Source organism: Schistocerca gregaria, chromosome X, assembly GCF_023897955.1.
Source record: "Schistocerca gregaria isolate iqSchGreg1 chromosome X, iqSchGreg1.2, whole genome shotgun sequence".
Lineage (NCBI taxonomy): Eukaryota > Metazoa > Arthropoda > Insecta > Orthoptera > Acrididae > Schistocerca > Schistocerca gregaria.
In genome coordinates this window covers 603205941-603223221 of record NC_064931.1, presented here as the reverse complement: position 1 = coordinate 603223221, position 17281 = coordinate 603205941, and the positions used below count along the sequence as shown (strand labels likewise).

Genomic DNA, 17281 nt, shown 5'->3' with positions numbered 1-17281 from the left:
TTCTGGTAAGGTCATGATGACCTACTATTTATTTATGTTGTGTATTTATTTATCATGCAAGTATGTCAAATATGGTGTGGCTTAATGTGCCGAGTTAGTAAGCTACTGTACCACATTAAGTGGAGGTGTGTAACATTATGTGTTGTTCGGATAGCTAATCAGTTGTCTGGAACTGGTATGAGGTGAGACTGATCACTGGAAGATAGTCCCAGGACTGTCAAAGGGTTGTGGTGGTTCAGATGCAGTGACTGTTGAGCCCCAGTGAGAGTAGAAAGGCTTGGCTAGAAATGGGGAAAATCCCAGCAGAGGAAATCTGGATGATGCATCAAATGCTTAACAGGGCCGGCTATGCTCTAGCAATGGCAAAGCATCAGACAAGCTGAAGGATGGCTTCTTACAGTCCTTTGAGATCTGATAGGAAATCACAGTTGGACACTAAAACAAATCTGAATATATTTGCAATCTCGGATAAATGAGGCACAATGATATTTTCAATATCTTTAATAGTACAGAAGTTAATGTTGTACAGTGACTAAACATTTACACAGTGAACCTCTGAATAACAACTTTTAAATTATTCATGTGATTTTAACAAAAAAATTCTCAGAAGATAGCACTGCATTAAAGTCACTCATTTATAGCTATTTTATTTATTGACTTATGATGTCTTTTATACATTTTTACTATGCAAATGTGTTTTTCAGAACACTGTATGCTCCATGATAACTCAGAATATGAATGCAGCAAGAATCCCTGATATTTTGTCATATTTGTGTATCTATTTAATGAATATATTAGTATTTTTGCCAGATATTTATTTAACTACTGATTACAACTGCTAATACAAATACACGATAATTTAAGAAGTGGTCAATCACAATTTTAGCTGACACCACCATTAAAAAGGGTGCCAAAAGATATGAATTTTCTTGTGAGACTGAGCACTGGAAGACAGTCGCAGGACTGCCAAACTGCTGTGGTGGTCCAGCTGCAGGGACTGTTGTTCATGAGCCCAGGTAAGAGTACAAAGGGTTGGCCAGAAATGGGGAAAATCCCAGTACAGGAAATCTGGATGATGCATCAAATGCTTAACAGGGCATACATAATATTTTAAGAAATATATAGCAACAATATATTGTTGTTAAATGTGACTGCAATTGCACAAAACTGGTGTCTTATTTATTTATGAACAAACTTTTATTTATACTTAGTTTAAATGAGGTTTATGACATTTGTTTATTCAATATTGTTGCAATATACTAGTTTAGGGTGAGAAATGGTCATGTTGAGTCAAATCATGTCTGCAGAACTTAAGAATAGTGTATTTTTATAGGGATGGCCATCAAGCAGTGGAAAAGCAGACAGTAGTGAAACACAAATGGAGTCAATTATACAGACATTTTTTTTCAAGTGAAGAGCTCAAGGAAGTGAGTCAGGTCTTTTTGTTAGATCTTTAGGTTGAGATTAGGTTGAAGGCAGGCCTGGCTGTGATAATATGTGACATTTGGTCATGTCAGTGAATAGCCCCTATGGTAGTCTTAAATTTTTCTGATTGCATTATGGAACTGAAGACAGACACAGTATGAGCTTATGTTTATTATCTCACATGTGTTTGTTTGTAAATCATCACATTGAACTCTGAACTGTTTTGAGCCAGTAAATACTTCGTGTACTGTGATCATGAAATGGACTTAGTTTTTGTGATCAGAGACTGTGGTTTTGTGTGTGTGTGTGTGTGTGTGTGTGTGTGTGTGTGTGTGTGTGTGTGTGTGTGTGTGTGTGTGTGTGTGTGGGAGTGTGTGTGTTGTCGAATTCTGGTGAAGATCTGTTTGGTCTGAAGCTTTGTGTGACAGTCTGACAGTTTTTTGTTGTGCCTATCTGTGACACAGCATCTCTGCTGTATGGTGAGTAGCACCTATCCTTCTCACAATATTGAAAAATAATTCTTGAATTACAAAATGCATAGATAATACATGGGGTTGCTCATCTCCATCTCCAACAAAATAATTTAATATGCACATATGGCTGAAGAACAAAATGATTGGTTTAAATAATATACACAAACCTTAAGGCATCAAAAATCAGTTGTTTTAATCACAATGAACTCTCATACCATTAAAACTATGGTTATTGCCAATTTCTGTTTACTGTACACTTAATAGCACATTTTGTAAAAATAGAAGAACTATTTAAATTTGATGCAGTCAACTACTATGTATTGTTTTAATTGCATCCAAAACAAACTTCATTTAGTAGTTGGTTTTATTTAAGCAGAAACAAAATCTGCATCTCAGAGATGCTCTACTTCCAATCTTGTTGGGAAGGAGCAGTGCCTAGTGTTTTTAAATGATGTAATAATTTGAACATGATTGGGAACAAATGTTATATAATGTAATCAGAATAATAATCAAGTGGAAACTACTTTTTAGAAGCAGTGTAATAAGGTGATATATATTAAAGATGAAGTTTAAAACACATTACTTAAATTTATAACAAAAAAGCTATCATGTCTTTTTGTGTTCTTACCATTGTTGTTATGATGAAGTTGTATTCATCTGTCATAAGACCAACCTGCTGAGCTTGTTTCATAATTTCAGGTAGTGTTTCAATTGAACAGTCTAAGATGAAATTTATTTCTCCTGATCTTTTCACTCTACGCAAGACATGCCTGTAAGAAACAAGACTGAAAATGGTAAAAATATACTTTTAACACATAAGAGATTAAATACTGCATTGCCCTGTGTTTCAAACACAAGGCTTAGCAGGAAAACAAGAATGACTTTCAGGGATGTGTTTCTTATATGATAAAAAACTGATACTTTTATTTATCAAGCTGGAGAGTGAATCACATCTGTACATATCCTACTGTTCACTGATATGTGTGACACGCTCCACAGGGCATGGTACAATCAATGTTTAACACTAGATTAAAAGGTAACTTCCATGTACTCCCAGCTAATACAAAGGCACATGCTATATGGGAATTCAATAAGTTGAAAATGATATAAGATGTGTACTAAAAATGAATGTTTTTGAAAGATCTATTACAGAATATCAACAGTATCACTATTTCTGTTCAGTAAACTTGTACATAAACTTCAATATACAGTGTGTCCCATTTATCTTGACCACCCTAAATAACTGTTTGTCCAAATACAAATTACAAAATGTTTCAAGAAAATGTTCTTTCCCCATCATTGGACATCAGTCAACATGATTGCTTTCATAGTAGCTGTGTTTTTTATGAAGATATGATCAGCAGTATGACTTTTTTAAGGTGGCACCCCATATTTTTTATTTGGTAATTCATTTCCTCTCCTAAAGACCTATTGAAAAATGTATCACAGTGTACCACAACATTATCAATTACATAACACAACATTGACTTTGAGCCCAGGATCATAAATTTGTCAACTTGCTTGAGTTGTCAGAAAACAAATTAAAATCAAATAGAAATATAACACAAAATTGACTTCGACTCTCTTGTACCATTTCCCCAGAGTAGAACATTCAAAGCTGCTCAAAGTGGTGACCCAGGACACTGATATACTGGTGCACTTGTTGAATGAAAGAATTTTTTACTGCTTCCAGTGTTGCCTACTGAAGAGAATTACAAGCAAGCATGATACGTTCCTGCATATCCTCCGGAGTTGTTGGAATATCACTATAGACAACATCTTTAATGCATCCCCTCCCCCTCCCCAAAAAAAGTCCAGAGGATTTCAATCAGGAGACCTATCAGGGTAACTAACTGTTCCTCCCCGACCAATCCATCAGGCAGGATACCCTCAGTTCAGAACACGACGTGCATGCAAGGCATTATGTGCTGGACATTCATCTTGTTGATAGCACATAAGCATTCTGATTCTTAGCAGCACTTCATCCAGAAGGGGAGGAAGACTTTGACTGAGGAAGTTGGCATACACTGTTGCATTTAGACTACCATTGATGAAATAACAGCCAATAATTGTAGTACCAAGCACCCCACACCAGACACTAATTCTCGACTGACGCTGATGTTCCACCTGTCTAAGCCATTGTGGGTTGTCACTGAACCAATAATGCATGCTCCTTGTATTTACCTGTCCATTGTTTGAGAAAGAACATTCATTGGTATATAGAACATTGGAGAAGAAGTTTTGGGTGGCTAGGATTTGCTTCTGTGCCTACTGACAGAACTGTACAGGATTCTGGAAATCATTGCCATGCAATTCTTGATGTAGGTGTACATGGTGAGGATGGAACTGGTGACATAAATGCATACTATGTACATTGGTTTTAGGAATGGCAACCTCATGTTCAAGCTGTCATGTGCTCAAATGTGGATTCATAGTAACGGAAGCAAGAACAGTAACTTTGGCAACTTCATTTGTGCGAGTGCTACAATGATTGCATTGTCATGAGTTGAAACTTCCTGTTTCCTGAAGCATCACAACAAGATGAGAAAACATCCATTGGGAAGGTGGGTTCTTGTCAGGATATAGCTCTCTGCACAGTTCCGCAGCATTTCGCCTACCTTCAACAACAACAACAATAAATAAACATTACGTCGATGCAGTTTGTAGGAAGGACAGCCTTTAATGTATGCCTACTCTACACAATAGTATTTAAAAGGACTAAACAACTGTACTAAATGTACCCATACATAAGAAAACTCTATTTCAATTACTGTTCCGCTAACTTACATTTCCCATATTTGATTATCATTTCTATCTTCTCTTCGTTGGTGTACATTCTACTCACAAAATTCTTTAACTGATGATGGTTGACAGAATGATGGGTGTGCATTCTGATTATGTTTACATTTGTTCTCTGTCAATGACTGCATGTAGATGTGTTCCATTACCTCAAGAACCTGCACTAAGGACTGGGAGCATCACAGTCAATGTTGTGTTATTTAATTAATAACATTGTGCTTCAGTGAATGGTACACTGTGATACATTTTTGAATAAGCCTTTAGGAGGGGAAATGAATTACCAAACAAAAAATAGAGAGTGCCATTTAAAAAAGACATACCTCTGTTCATATCTTTGTAAAAAACAAAGCTACAACGAAGGCAATCATGCTTATTGATGTCCCCCTGACGGTTAAAGAACATTTGCTTGAAACATTCTATAATCTGCATCTGGACAAACAGTTATTCATGACGGTCAAGATAAATAGGACATCCTCTATATGATTTGTAACTTTTGTTATTTTTGTTATGTAAGCCTACATATAATTTTGGTTAATGTTCCTTGTAAGGACTAGAGTTAAGTCCAGTCTCATTTTATACATTGTATTGCATATGGTCAGTGGGTTAAATAAATAAATAATTTTCTAATCCAACAATACAGAAAATGTATTAAAAAATCAAAAGTTATCAGAAATGTTTATACCTGTAGAAATGATTGTACCTGTTAGGTAGCTATATTTATACAACATATTGTTTTGTAGGTAATGAAATAAATTTTCTTATAAGATAGGTACACTGCATTTTGTTATTAATTTGGTGTGTGATAAGTTATATAAAAATTACCATGAAAACGTTGATGAATCAGCTTGTTTCAACCTGACTGATTTATAATTAATAAAAGATTTATTTATACTGGACATGCTGAGATATGTACTCTCATTAGTTAACATAGACAGTGTTTAGAAAGGATAGATTGCATGCAACCGGTGGTGGCGTGTTTGTCGCTGTTAGTAGTAGTTTATCCTGTAGTGAAATAGAAGTGGATACTTCAAGTGAATTATTATGGGTGGAGGTTATACTCAACAACCAAGCTAGGTTAATAATTGGCTCCCTTTACCGACCTCCCGACTCAGCAGCATTAGTGGCAGAACAACTGAGAGAAAATCTGGAATATATTTAACATAAATTTCCTCAGCATGTTATAGTATTATGTGGAGATTTCAATTTACCAGTTATAGACTGGGACACTCAGATGTTTAGGACGGGTGGTAGGGACAGAGTATCGAGTGACATTATACTAAGTGCACTATCTGAAAATTACCTCGAGCAATTAAACAGAGAATTAACTCGTGGATACAACATTGTAGACCTACTGATAACAAACAGACCTGAACTTTTTGACTCTGTAAGCGCAGAACAGGTAATCAGTGATGATAAGGCCATTGCAGCATCCCTGAATATGGAAGTAAATAGGAATATAAAAAAAGGGAGGAAGGTTTATTTGTTTAGCAAGAGTAATAGGAAGCAGATTTCAGACTACCTAACAGATCAAAACAAAAATTTCTGCTCCGACACTGACAATGTTGAGTGTTTATGGAAAAAGTTCAAGGCAATCATAAATGCATTTTCGACAGGTATGTGCAGAGTAAAACTGTGAGGAATGGGAAAAACCCACCGTGGTTCAACAACAAAGTTAGGAAACTACTGCGAAGCAAAGAGAGCTTCACTGCAAGTCTAAATGCAGCCAAAACCTCTCAGACAAACAGAAGCTAAACAATGTCAAAGTTAGCATAAGAAGGGCTATGCGCGAAGCGTTCAGTGAATTCAAAAGTAAAATTCTATATACCGACTTGACAGAAAATCCTACGAAGTACTGGTCTTACGTTAAATCAGTAAGTAGCTCGAAACAGCATATTCAGACACTCTGGGATGATGATGGCATTGAAACAGAGGATGACACATGTAAAGCTGAAATACTAAACACCTTTCTCCAAAGCTGTTTCACTGAGGAAGACCGCACTGCACTTCCTTCTCTAAATCCTCTCATGAACGGCAAAATGGCTGACATCAAAATAAGTGTCCAAGGAATAGAAAAGCAACTGAAATCACTCAACAGAGGAAAATCCACTGGACCTGACGAGATACCAATTCGATTCTACACAGAGTATGTGAAACAACTTGCCCCCCCCCCCCCCCCCCTTCTAACAGCCATGTACCGCAAGTCTCTACAGGAACGGAAGGTTCCAAATGATTTGAAAAAAGCACAGGTAGTCCCAGTTTTCAAGATGGGTCATCATGCAGATGCGCAAAACTATAGGCCTATATCTCTGACATTGATCTGTTGTAGAATTATAGAACATGTTTTTTGCTCATGTATCATGTCAGTTCTGGAAACCCATACTCTGTAGGAATCAACATGGATTACAGAAACAGCGATCGTGTGAGACCCAATTCGCTTTATTTGTTCATGAGACACAGAAAATATTAGATACAGGCATAGATGCCATTTTCCTTGACTTCTGGAAGGTGTTTGATACAGTTCCGCACTGTCGGCTGATAAACAAAGTAAGAGCCTATGGAATATCAGACCAGCTGTGTGGCTGGATTGAAGAGTTTTTAGCAAACAGAACACAGCATGTTGTTCTCAATGGAGACACATCTACAGACGTTAAAGTGACCTCTGGCATACCACAGGGGAGTGTTATGGGACCATTGCTTTTCACAATATATATAAATGACCTAGTAGATAGTGTCAGAAGTTCTATGCAGCTTTTCATGGATGATGCTGTAGTATACAGAGAAGTTGCAGCATTAGAAAATTGCAGCAAATTGCAGGAAGATGTGCAGTGGATAGGCACTTGGTGCAGGGAGTGGCAACTGACCCTTAACAAATGTAATGTACTGCAAATATATAGAAAGAAGGATCCTTTATTGCATAATTATATTATAGCAGAACAAACACTGGTAGCAGTTACTTCTGTAAAATATGTGGGAGTATGCGTACAGAACGTTTTGAAGTGAAATATTCATATAAAATTAATTGTTGGTAAGGCGGGTCCCAGGTTGAGATTCATTGGGAGAGTCCTTAGAAAATGTGGTCCATCAACAAAGGAGGTGGCTTAGAAAACACTCATTTGGCCTATACTTGAGTATTGCTCATCAGTGTGGGATCTGTACCAGGTTGGGTTGACAGAGGAGATAGAGAAGATCCAAAGAAGAGTGGCACATTTCGCCACAGGGTTATTTGGTAAGCATGGTAGCATTACAGAGATGTTTAGCAAACTCAAGTGGCAGACTCTTCAAGAGAGGCACTCTGCATCATGCTGTCCAAATTTCGAGAGGGTGCGTTTCTGGATGAGATATCGAATATATTGCTTCCCCCTACTTATACATCCTGAGGAGATCACGAATGTAAAATTAGAGAGATTCGAGCGTGCACGGAGGCTTTCCGGCAGTTGTTCTTCCTGCGAACCATACGCGAGTGGAACAGGAAAGAGCAGAAATGACAGTGGTATGTAAAGTGCCCTCCGCCACACACCATTGGGGGCTTGCGGAGTATAAATGTAGCTGTAGATGTAGTTGTAGAACTGTTCAATGTGATCAAGGATGTTGATCAAGAAAGCTATTTTCTAATGTTCATTACATGATGTTTCACAGAAAGTATGAGAAAAAGATGTGTGCAGCTTAAAATAGCTCATATTATGACAAAATATCTGTCTGAAACATCAATACTTATCTAATATTTCATGTGCAATGATCATATAGATATAACAGAACATGTTTTTATTGTAATATTAAAATGTGGGCACCATATTCTTTACATTATTTGAAACTAAAAAAATCGAGATGAACAAATGAACTTTGAGCAAATTCATTAATGAACTATTTGGTAATTCAGTCACTACTTCATTTTTTCTTCTTCTTTTATACATTGACAGTCCCCTTGATAATAGATTTTATGTAAACAGAAAGTTGGATTTATATAAATTGACGTACTGGTTTTCTTTTGTGAGCAAATGTTTTTCTTAACAACCAGTTATAAGAAAATAGAAACTCAGGTTTATATGTGGAACTAGCTTGTATTTTCAAACAACATACTGAGTGTCTGATTATATCTTCTTCCTTTGAAAAAGAAAGAAAAAATAGGGAAATTATGTTCTTTACAAGATGAAACATCCTCTAAAACAAGGATTTGGTCAGACTTTCACAAATACCGTTTTTCAGCTCCTAAAATTTGTAAATTAAGTATTTATGTCAACAATGTTAAAGTCATCTCTGTTTCAATAGTTTTTAATTTAAGTTATCATAAGTAAATTAAAAGTTAGAGCAAATAAAATGTAAAAAATCATCAATCGTTTATTTCTTCACTGTGTAAAACACAATTACTTTTCTTAATCAAAACTTATAAGGAAAGTAAGTTATTTGAAATTTTTGTTGGAAAAGTGTAGCATGCAAGATTTACATTTCGGTAATGTGCTAGTAGAGTGACTTTTTTTAATGAATATTAATGAAAGATCTTCTCCAGAAACTTACCTGTAATTGGAAGAATCATTTAGATGACGAACTGTCACTGTGAAGTCCTTTGGACCATACATCTTCAGTACATAACTGAGCCTGATGAGCCCTTCATCACTTTCGAATAGGATAGTGAAGCTCTTCCATTTCCATGCCTTAACTAAATCTGCATACACCTAAATATCATAGGGATGGGACTCATGAATTATTTTATTTTCAGGTTAAATTAATTTATATAAAAACAATTATTTTAAATATGTGTTATTGCTACGGATATACTGCAAGTGACATGTATGTTTTCATATTTCTGCCACAAAAGAATGAATACATTCCTTTTAACATTCAAAATCTTTACTTATTTTTTTTAGAGGCTGAATATGAAATTTTTTCTTGTGATGTTTAATAAAAATGAAAATTTTTGGAAAAAAATGAAAATGTGTTGGTAAAACAAAAAAGTAACTACTTAAAAAAATGAAAAAAATCTAGGATAGATAACATAAAACTCTAAGAGGGATCTACACTTTACTAACTTCTTACCCCATAGGTGACATCACAGAGCTAGATCAATGAAGAGATAGAATCAGGGATTCTTTCAGCTGCTTAATTTCCTTTCTTTTCTCTTCCACATTTGAGTGGAGACACATGAGGAGGTAGGAAGGTGAGTTGGGAGGTGAGGGTAGAAGATAAGTACTTTACAGGAATGGATAGTAAATTGCCATAATAAAGGCACTAAGAGGAGTTCAAAAGATCCAAGTATAGGAAAAAAAACAGAGACAGACCATGAAATGGCACCAGGAGAGAGGAAAAAAAGAAGACAGGAAAAAAGGAGAGAAAAGGACAGGTGATACATACAAGCTACTGACAGAGATGGCAGCATGGAATGGCAGAAAGCAATATACTCTACATATTAATATTATTAGAGACATAGTCCTAGCTCATATTGCACAAGATTGGTGAGTAGAATCAACCACTGTCCTGCTGAAGGCACTTTCCTGACAATTGCATGAAGTGATCTGGAGAACAACTGAAGAACTAAACAAGTAACATCAAGATGGGATGTGAACCTCGTTCCTCTTAATGGAAGTCCAGTGTCTGAACTCCTGTACTACTAAGAGAGTGAGATGCATGTATACCATAATGATTGGAGTTGCCAATGATGGACTAAGTTATTTTGTTTAGAGGAAGAATCAAGAAAACTTCGGCATTTTAATAGTTATTAAATATTGTATTAAGCAGAATGTGCACAAAGTGTGTAATACCCAGAATTTGCTGCACAAAATAATTGGTGGTGCCAATTTACATTTGGGTATTGGTCATACATTGATAAAAGGCTTAAAGGCTGTTGCAGCAGAAACAGTAGTGGCTTGGCTATTCTTGTAAATGACACTGCTTCTCAATTATTATGGAATCTTCCAGATACAAATGATCTTATCAAGTGAGTTTTCTTATTTAATATTTCAATAACTTTATGAAGTGAGTTTTCTTATTTAATATTCCAATAATTTTTGATGTGTATTTAACTATAGTTGTGATTTATAAAGTAGATCAATTTAGTGTTATGGCTCGAGTTCTGAATGTGGAAATTTATATGTTTTAGATTTGTTTAAAATTGTTGAAATAATGAATGAGCGAGTTTATTAAGAGGTTGCTAAATGACTGTAAAGATTTCTGTTTGCTTTATCATAAGTATTTATGTGAAATTATTGCAAAAATTATGTCTGGTAGTCAGGATGAAAGCCTCTGCACTGAATCGAGGAGCAGTCATGTGACCAAACCTTTAAATAAGCTTACAGAGCAGGCATTGTGGTCTTTCATATGTCATCTTGCATCTGGGGTTTTTGTGAGATATTTTTGCCTTGGTTTTTTTCTGGAGTCAGTAAATTTATCGGTTGTGTGTATGGTGTGGATGTTATTTTCATGTTGCACAAGTTGTACTTTATGTCTTAGTGCATTGCTGATGGGTGTAAATGCAATGTTTACACAGTGTAATTTCAAATTTTGCAATGCTGATAGATACAGAACAATTATTCAATGAGTTATTTGTATGTGGCTGTCTTTTGCACATATTATACTTTCCTGAAAAATAAAAGGGATTTATATCAAAGTTAAAAATCAATCTGTTTTGAGAAATATTATTACCCTTTGGGGTTTCAACCAACAGATCAATCTCAGTACATCTTTTATTAAATTATTTGTTAATGTCTCACTGCTAGTATAAGTTTTTGGTATAAACATTATTATGTTGTGTTTGGCTATAAAGCAATGGTGTATGACCACCCTCATTAATGATAGCAAGCTATGCTCAACACCATACATTTCCCACACTAGTGGACCTTACTGCTATGTCATAATTGTTTATATCAAAACGGATATATGTCATGAGAAGTAGGAGCAAGTACCCTGACAGAAATGTCAAGCCATCCAGTAACTAAACCAAACTTCACAAGGCTACCTTAAGAAATTTTCCAACCTATTAACATCACACTGCTGTCTAAAAATATGATTATATGCCATAATTCCAACAGCCCCTATCAGTACCTCTTATCAACCACTCAAAGTCACTAGCCCTTGTGTTACTCACCTACTTCATCTGTGCCACATCTCTAGAATATTCTTATCCCACCGACTAGCAACCAAAAACAAATTAGACAATCCTCTAACCTACAAAATTTTTAGTTCTTTGTAAAGGCTCCACTTTTAGCTCAACACATAAATTAAATCAACCTGTCAAACACCTGCTTTCAGGAATTAAGTTGTTGTGATGAAAAGAGTTCTTTGTCATCTATTCTACTGATCAGAATCTTTGAACATTTTGTAATAAAATGAAACACCGACAGCCTTTCTTAAGACATCATTTATTGCGTTGCCACCAGCTTGAGCACTTCAGTGCACCATCTTCAGGCCTTAGTTGATGCTGAAGGGGTTGTCACAATCTATATTTATGATGCATCAGTAGCCAATATAAGTGGTCTAGGAAGACTGCCTGTAACCGTTATGTTGTCTCTTCCATCGTCAACTGTCAACTGACTGGAGAAACGTTCAAAATGGTGCAAACAGACCATGATGCCACAGACAGAGTAAACAAGTGTCAACAAATGTGTCTGCTGTGAAATCATATCCCTGCAGCTTTTCCACGCATAAAAGACAACATTGCCCTTCATAGAATGTGACTTGCTTTGCTTGTGGAAAGCCAGGTCATGTACAGTGTGTGTGTGTTTGTGACAGAAAAAGAGCTGTACCCACATTTGCTCTCATAAGCATGGAGCACTTTCTCACCTAGTGAATGCAATTTTTCAAAACTGGCAACCACTACTCGTAAAGATCAAATTCAGGATGTGTCTTCACCCTGCCCAAGCACTATGTAATGACAGTCAAACAAACTGTGAACTTAGTCATTGCCGGACACCATGTGCAACTTCAGTTACGCTCTGGTGCATCCATTACATTGCTTAACTGTGCCACTTGTGAACAGTTGGGCCCACAACAGTTAACAAAATCTTGCACGCAACTTACTGCATATAATGCTCAGGATATTCCAGTGCTTGGTTCATGTAGTTTGCCTGCCACATTCCAGACTCTCACAAGATCAGTGACATTTACAGTTTTGCATGAGACTGATAATACTTTGGGTTAGATACATTTGATTGGTTTGGTCCTTGTATTCAGGACAATGTATTTTCTGTTTCCGCTTTCAACCCAAAAGACAGTGTTACTCATTTGATTGAGGAGTTTCATGATATATTTTCTGAAGTGCTTGGCAGAACAAATTATTTTGTGGTGCATGTTACAGTGAAGGACAATGCGTAACCTAAGTTCTTTCAGTAGTGTACCGTCCACCATGCACTTTGAAAGAAAACAGCAAATAAACTTAAAGAATGCAAGAAAATGGTCTTATTGCTCCAATTCAGGTTAGTCAATGGGCTTCTCCCTTAGTAATCTTACCAAAACCTTCTGGAAAACTTGGTCTTTGTGCTGACTTTAAATCAACTGTGAAACCACAAACAATAATTGATACGTATTCATTGCCTTGCTCTAGGAAAATAATGGACAGGTTTGGTGCAGGCCAGAATTTATCAAAAATTGACTTGGGTGATGCATATTTGCAAATGAAGGGTCTCAGGAAGTGTTTGTGATCAACACACATTTAGGGTTGTTCCAATTATTGTGCTTACCCTTTGGCAGTACTTCTGCACCTGCCATATTCCTATGCTATTTAGAGCAACCTACCTTAAAGTTCCATTCTGTTCTAATTATTGGACAATATTGTGGTACCAGGATGAACACCAGAGGAACATATCAGTAACCTTTGTATGCTTTTTCAAGTACTTTCAGCTGCAGGTTTTAAGTGCCATGGGTCAAATTGTGACGAAGCAAGCTGGGATCTCATTACTTCCTCCCTCATTTTGCCATCTGCCACGTTAAATTCATTTTATTTTCATTTTGCCTAATTACAATTAACATGCATGAAAACAATCTGCATTTCCGAAAAAAGAGAAAGGTTGGCCCTCAGTCTTAAGGAATATAGCACCAAGTCTAATTTTGTACTTAATTTTGTCTAAGTAACAAATTTTCTAATTTATTTTGACCATTCCTAGTTAATGCTTTTGTTATAGTATGAAATCAGTAATTGTTCCATGACTTAGATTCTATTCATTCTATTGTTGACTTACAAACAAATACAGATTCTGTATTATTACAAAAGATTTGGAAGAAGAACTACCAGGATTCTTAAAATATTTATTTGGATCTATTCAAAAACATATTAACAAAGCCAGCCCTTAGTTAATTACAAAATAATTAACAGGTTTGTCAAAACAATTGTTTGTATAACCATGTCTGTTAATTTCATTATTTAAACAAATAATTTGCCCTAACATTTGTGGTACAAGAAAATGGTAAAAAGAAGGAATTGTAATGTAGTCAGTTAATTGAATGAGTTATGTTTTAATTGTAATTTCCATAACTTAAACATTGAACAATGTATATTTTCAGTGCCTATTATTGTGAGGATATATAAACAATCAATTTTTGGTGCCAAGAACAGTCAGTCCACTGCCAGTCTCCAGACAGGACTTATGTATTGGTTAAAGAAACGACAATGCCTCAACTTAACAGTGAAATTAGTGTAACACAAATAAGTTGTGTGTTAAGACAATGAATGACAATGCATGTTCAATTCCTTTGAGAAATAGTGTCACGCATACGATATTATTCTGCAAGAACTGTGAACTGTGTGGTTAGGTTTTTACTGCTCACAGATGTTCAACAGCAACATTTACCAATAGTGAACTGGCCATATAACTGCGCAGTATTTGGGCGTTGTGAATAGTGAAAGTAAAGAACTGTGAAACACAATTGTGCAACTGTCGGCTACATCATTTACAGTATTCAGTGTTGAACTTGCACCTCCCCCCCCCCCCCCCCCCCCCCCATATTTCAGCCAGTATAACCATGCAGCATGTCAACACCGAAGACAATCAATGAAGAAATAAAGCAGGGGAGCCTTTTATCAGCCTGAAATCAGTAATTAGGTCATGTTCTTAATAGTCATTGTGTCCACCCCCATTCAATCACATTTAGTGGGCATTCAGAACCTCCCTGGCATGTGGAATGTAACGGAACTGTATTCAGTTCTCAAGAAGTTGACATTTATATTTAGTTTATACCCAATGTAGCCCAGATCAGAGTTCCATTGCATCTTTTGCAGCACAAAAATGTGCCTTTTGTTTGGACCAAAGAGTGTCAGAATGCATTCCAGAAACTTTAAGGCGCCTTGTTGAGTGATAGATGCCTTGTTCATTTAGATCCCACTAAGCCTGTGGTTTTGGTAGCAGATGCTTCTTCATTCAGTATCAGGGCTATGCTCTCACATATTTGGTTCACAGGACAGGCTGATTGCTTTTGCTCCCAAGTTATTGAGCAAAACACAATGTAATCATTCCCAAATTGAGAATGAAGCACTTGCTGTTATCTACAGGATCACAAAGTTTCACCATTACCTGTTTGGTCATAAGTTTCACCTAGTGATTGACCATAAGCCACTTCAGGCATTATTTCAACCATCTAAACCTGTTCTGCCATGCATGGCTCATAAGCTGCAGTGTTGGGCTTTGTTATTGACCCAGCATCAGAACAAATTGTTGTACCTGCCCACATCAAAGAATGCAAATACTGATATCCTTTGTCATCCTCCATTTGGTCCTGATTCTGAATTTGATGCTACTGTCAGATCTTGTTGTAAGATCGATGCACAGGACACTGAACTACTACAGATTTTTTACTGCACTATAGGAAAATCACACAGGCCACTGACACAGACCCTGACTTGAACCTTTCATTGCACAACACCTGTACTTCTTGTCCTTGTTCAGTGAAAACCAGTCAGAATTCTTTCATGCTCATCAGCATAACCTCTCCTTCTGACATGGTGTGATTTTATTGAAAAATGACTGAACAATCACGTGTGCTTATTCCTAAACTGCTCCAAAAAGATGTGTTGTGATTGCCCAACCAAGGTCATTGGGGAATTTTATGCACTAAACAGTGTGTCAGCACTACACTTGGCCAGGCATAGATGTCCACTTTCAATTCATGAAGACACAGTGTCACACATGTGCTGACACTCTATTGGCCCTGCACCAAACATTTTCAAAACTGCTGTGGCGATGAGTGCATGCTGGCTTTGTTGGGTCCTTTTGAAACACTTATTGGCTTACTGCTGTGGACTTTTATAGCAAAATCCATTTGCAGTATCTAGGAACTCTACTAGGTTGCATACTATTATTCAGGCTTTGTCATCTATTTTTTTGCTTGGAAGGTTCGCCTGATGTGTTGGCTATGGACAATGGGAAACAGTTTGGCTCAGGATGCTGAACAGCTTTGTACAGCAAATGCTATCACTCACCTTACCAGTCCTCCATTTCACCCTCAGTTGAATGGAGAAGCTGAACGATCTGTTCATATGTTCAGGCAACAGATGAACAAACTATGTGACTCCAACACATTGGAGCAAGCACCACTGCTCTTTCTTGCAATGCACTGCCCCCAGCCCTATGATGGTTCATCACCAGCAGTGCCTCTACATGGCTGGCACACAGCATGCTTCTCCAATTGCTGCACCCACTGCAGCACATTGTGCCTCCTATTATTCACAAGTATTGTTTTGCACTTGGTGATTCTATTCTTTTCAGAGTTTTGGTAACACCAGGTGCTGGATGAGAGTAAAAATTCTTCAAAGATTGGCCACTTCCATGTATTTAATTCAAGGTTCTGCTAGGTTTGCTGCACCACCATCAGAACCAGATTCGTGCTTGTCGATCATGAGATTCTTCTGCCAATTTTCTGTCGCCAGATTCACATTCTACCAGGATCTTGCTGCTGGTGTGGCTGCACCTGGGGTACTCTTCAACACTGCCTGCAGAAACGACAGAGCTGGACCCATTGCCTTTGCTGCTGCAGCATCTCAACTTCATGATGCTCCTCCTAGTGCCAGCCATTGACACAGCAATGGTGCCATCACCATTGTCATTGCTGCTGTGTCATCACTGCCCTCTCAGTTTTTCATCTGACTGGCTCAGGAAGAGGTTGGGTGACTTTTCGGGGGTTGTCTGATTGATGTTCCCCTTGTAGTGGAGGACAAGTGCTGGGGCATGGCCAGGGGCTCTGTGTTGGTCCCAGTTGTGGTTTCTGGCTTCTCACACCACCAGTTCCTGCCTCCACCACTCCCCCCCATCCCGTTGTCATAAGATGGTTTTCTTTATGAAGACAGAGCAGCATTTTGGGGATGGTGATGAGGTGGGGGGAGGAATGTGCAGTCCTAAAGCACTGATTGCACATCAACCAGGATAGCAACATGGGACAGTATCAAGAAGGTGTTGACCCACACACCATTGGAAAGAGCAGACAGCGGCACACCTCCAGGAAGACAGAGTTTAGTTCCCCCTGCCATCACTGACTTAACCACCTGCCCAGTTCAGTTGCAGACTTTGAGAGCCTCAGTACTCAGTAGTACTCAGTAATAGGAAGATGATACTTAGCCCGTGTACTGCAAGCAGTAATAGTGTGTAAAGAAATTGCATTTAGGTGGCACA

General features: G+C 37.3%; 1 protein-coding gene across 3 annotated transcripts in view; it reads right to left on the bottom strand.

The window, feature by feature from the left end:
* Nucleotides 1–17281, bottom strand: part of LOC126298678 (glutamate receptor ionotropic, kainate 2-like) — a 397907-nt gene that overhangs the window by 253398 nt on the left and 127228 nt on the right. For all 3 annotated transcript variants that reach the window (XM_049990109.1, XM_049990111.1, XM_049990110.1), the window contains 2 exons: nt 9210–9367; nt 2527–2668 (listed from right to left, as the gene is read on the bottom strand). In XM_049990109.1, coding sequence (XP_049846066.1) covers nt 2527–2668; nt 9210–9367 — 300 coding nt within the window. The remainder of the gene's footprint in view (nt 1–2526; nt 2669–9209; nt 9368–17281) is intronic.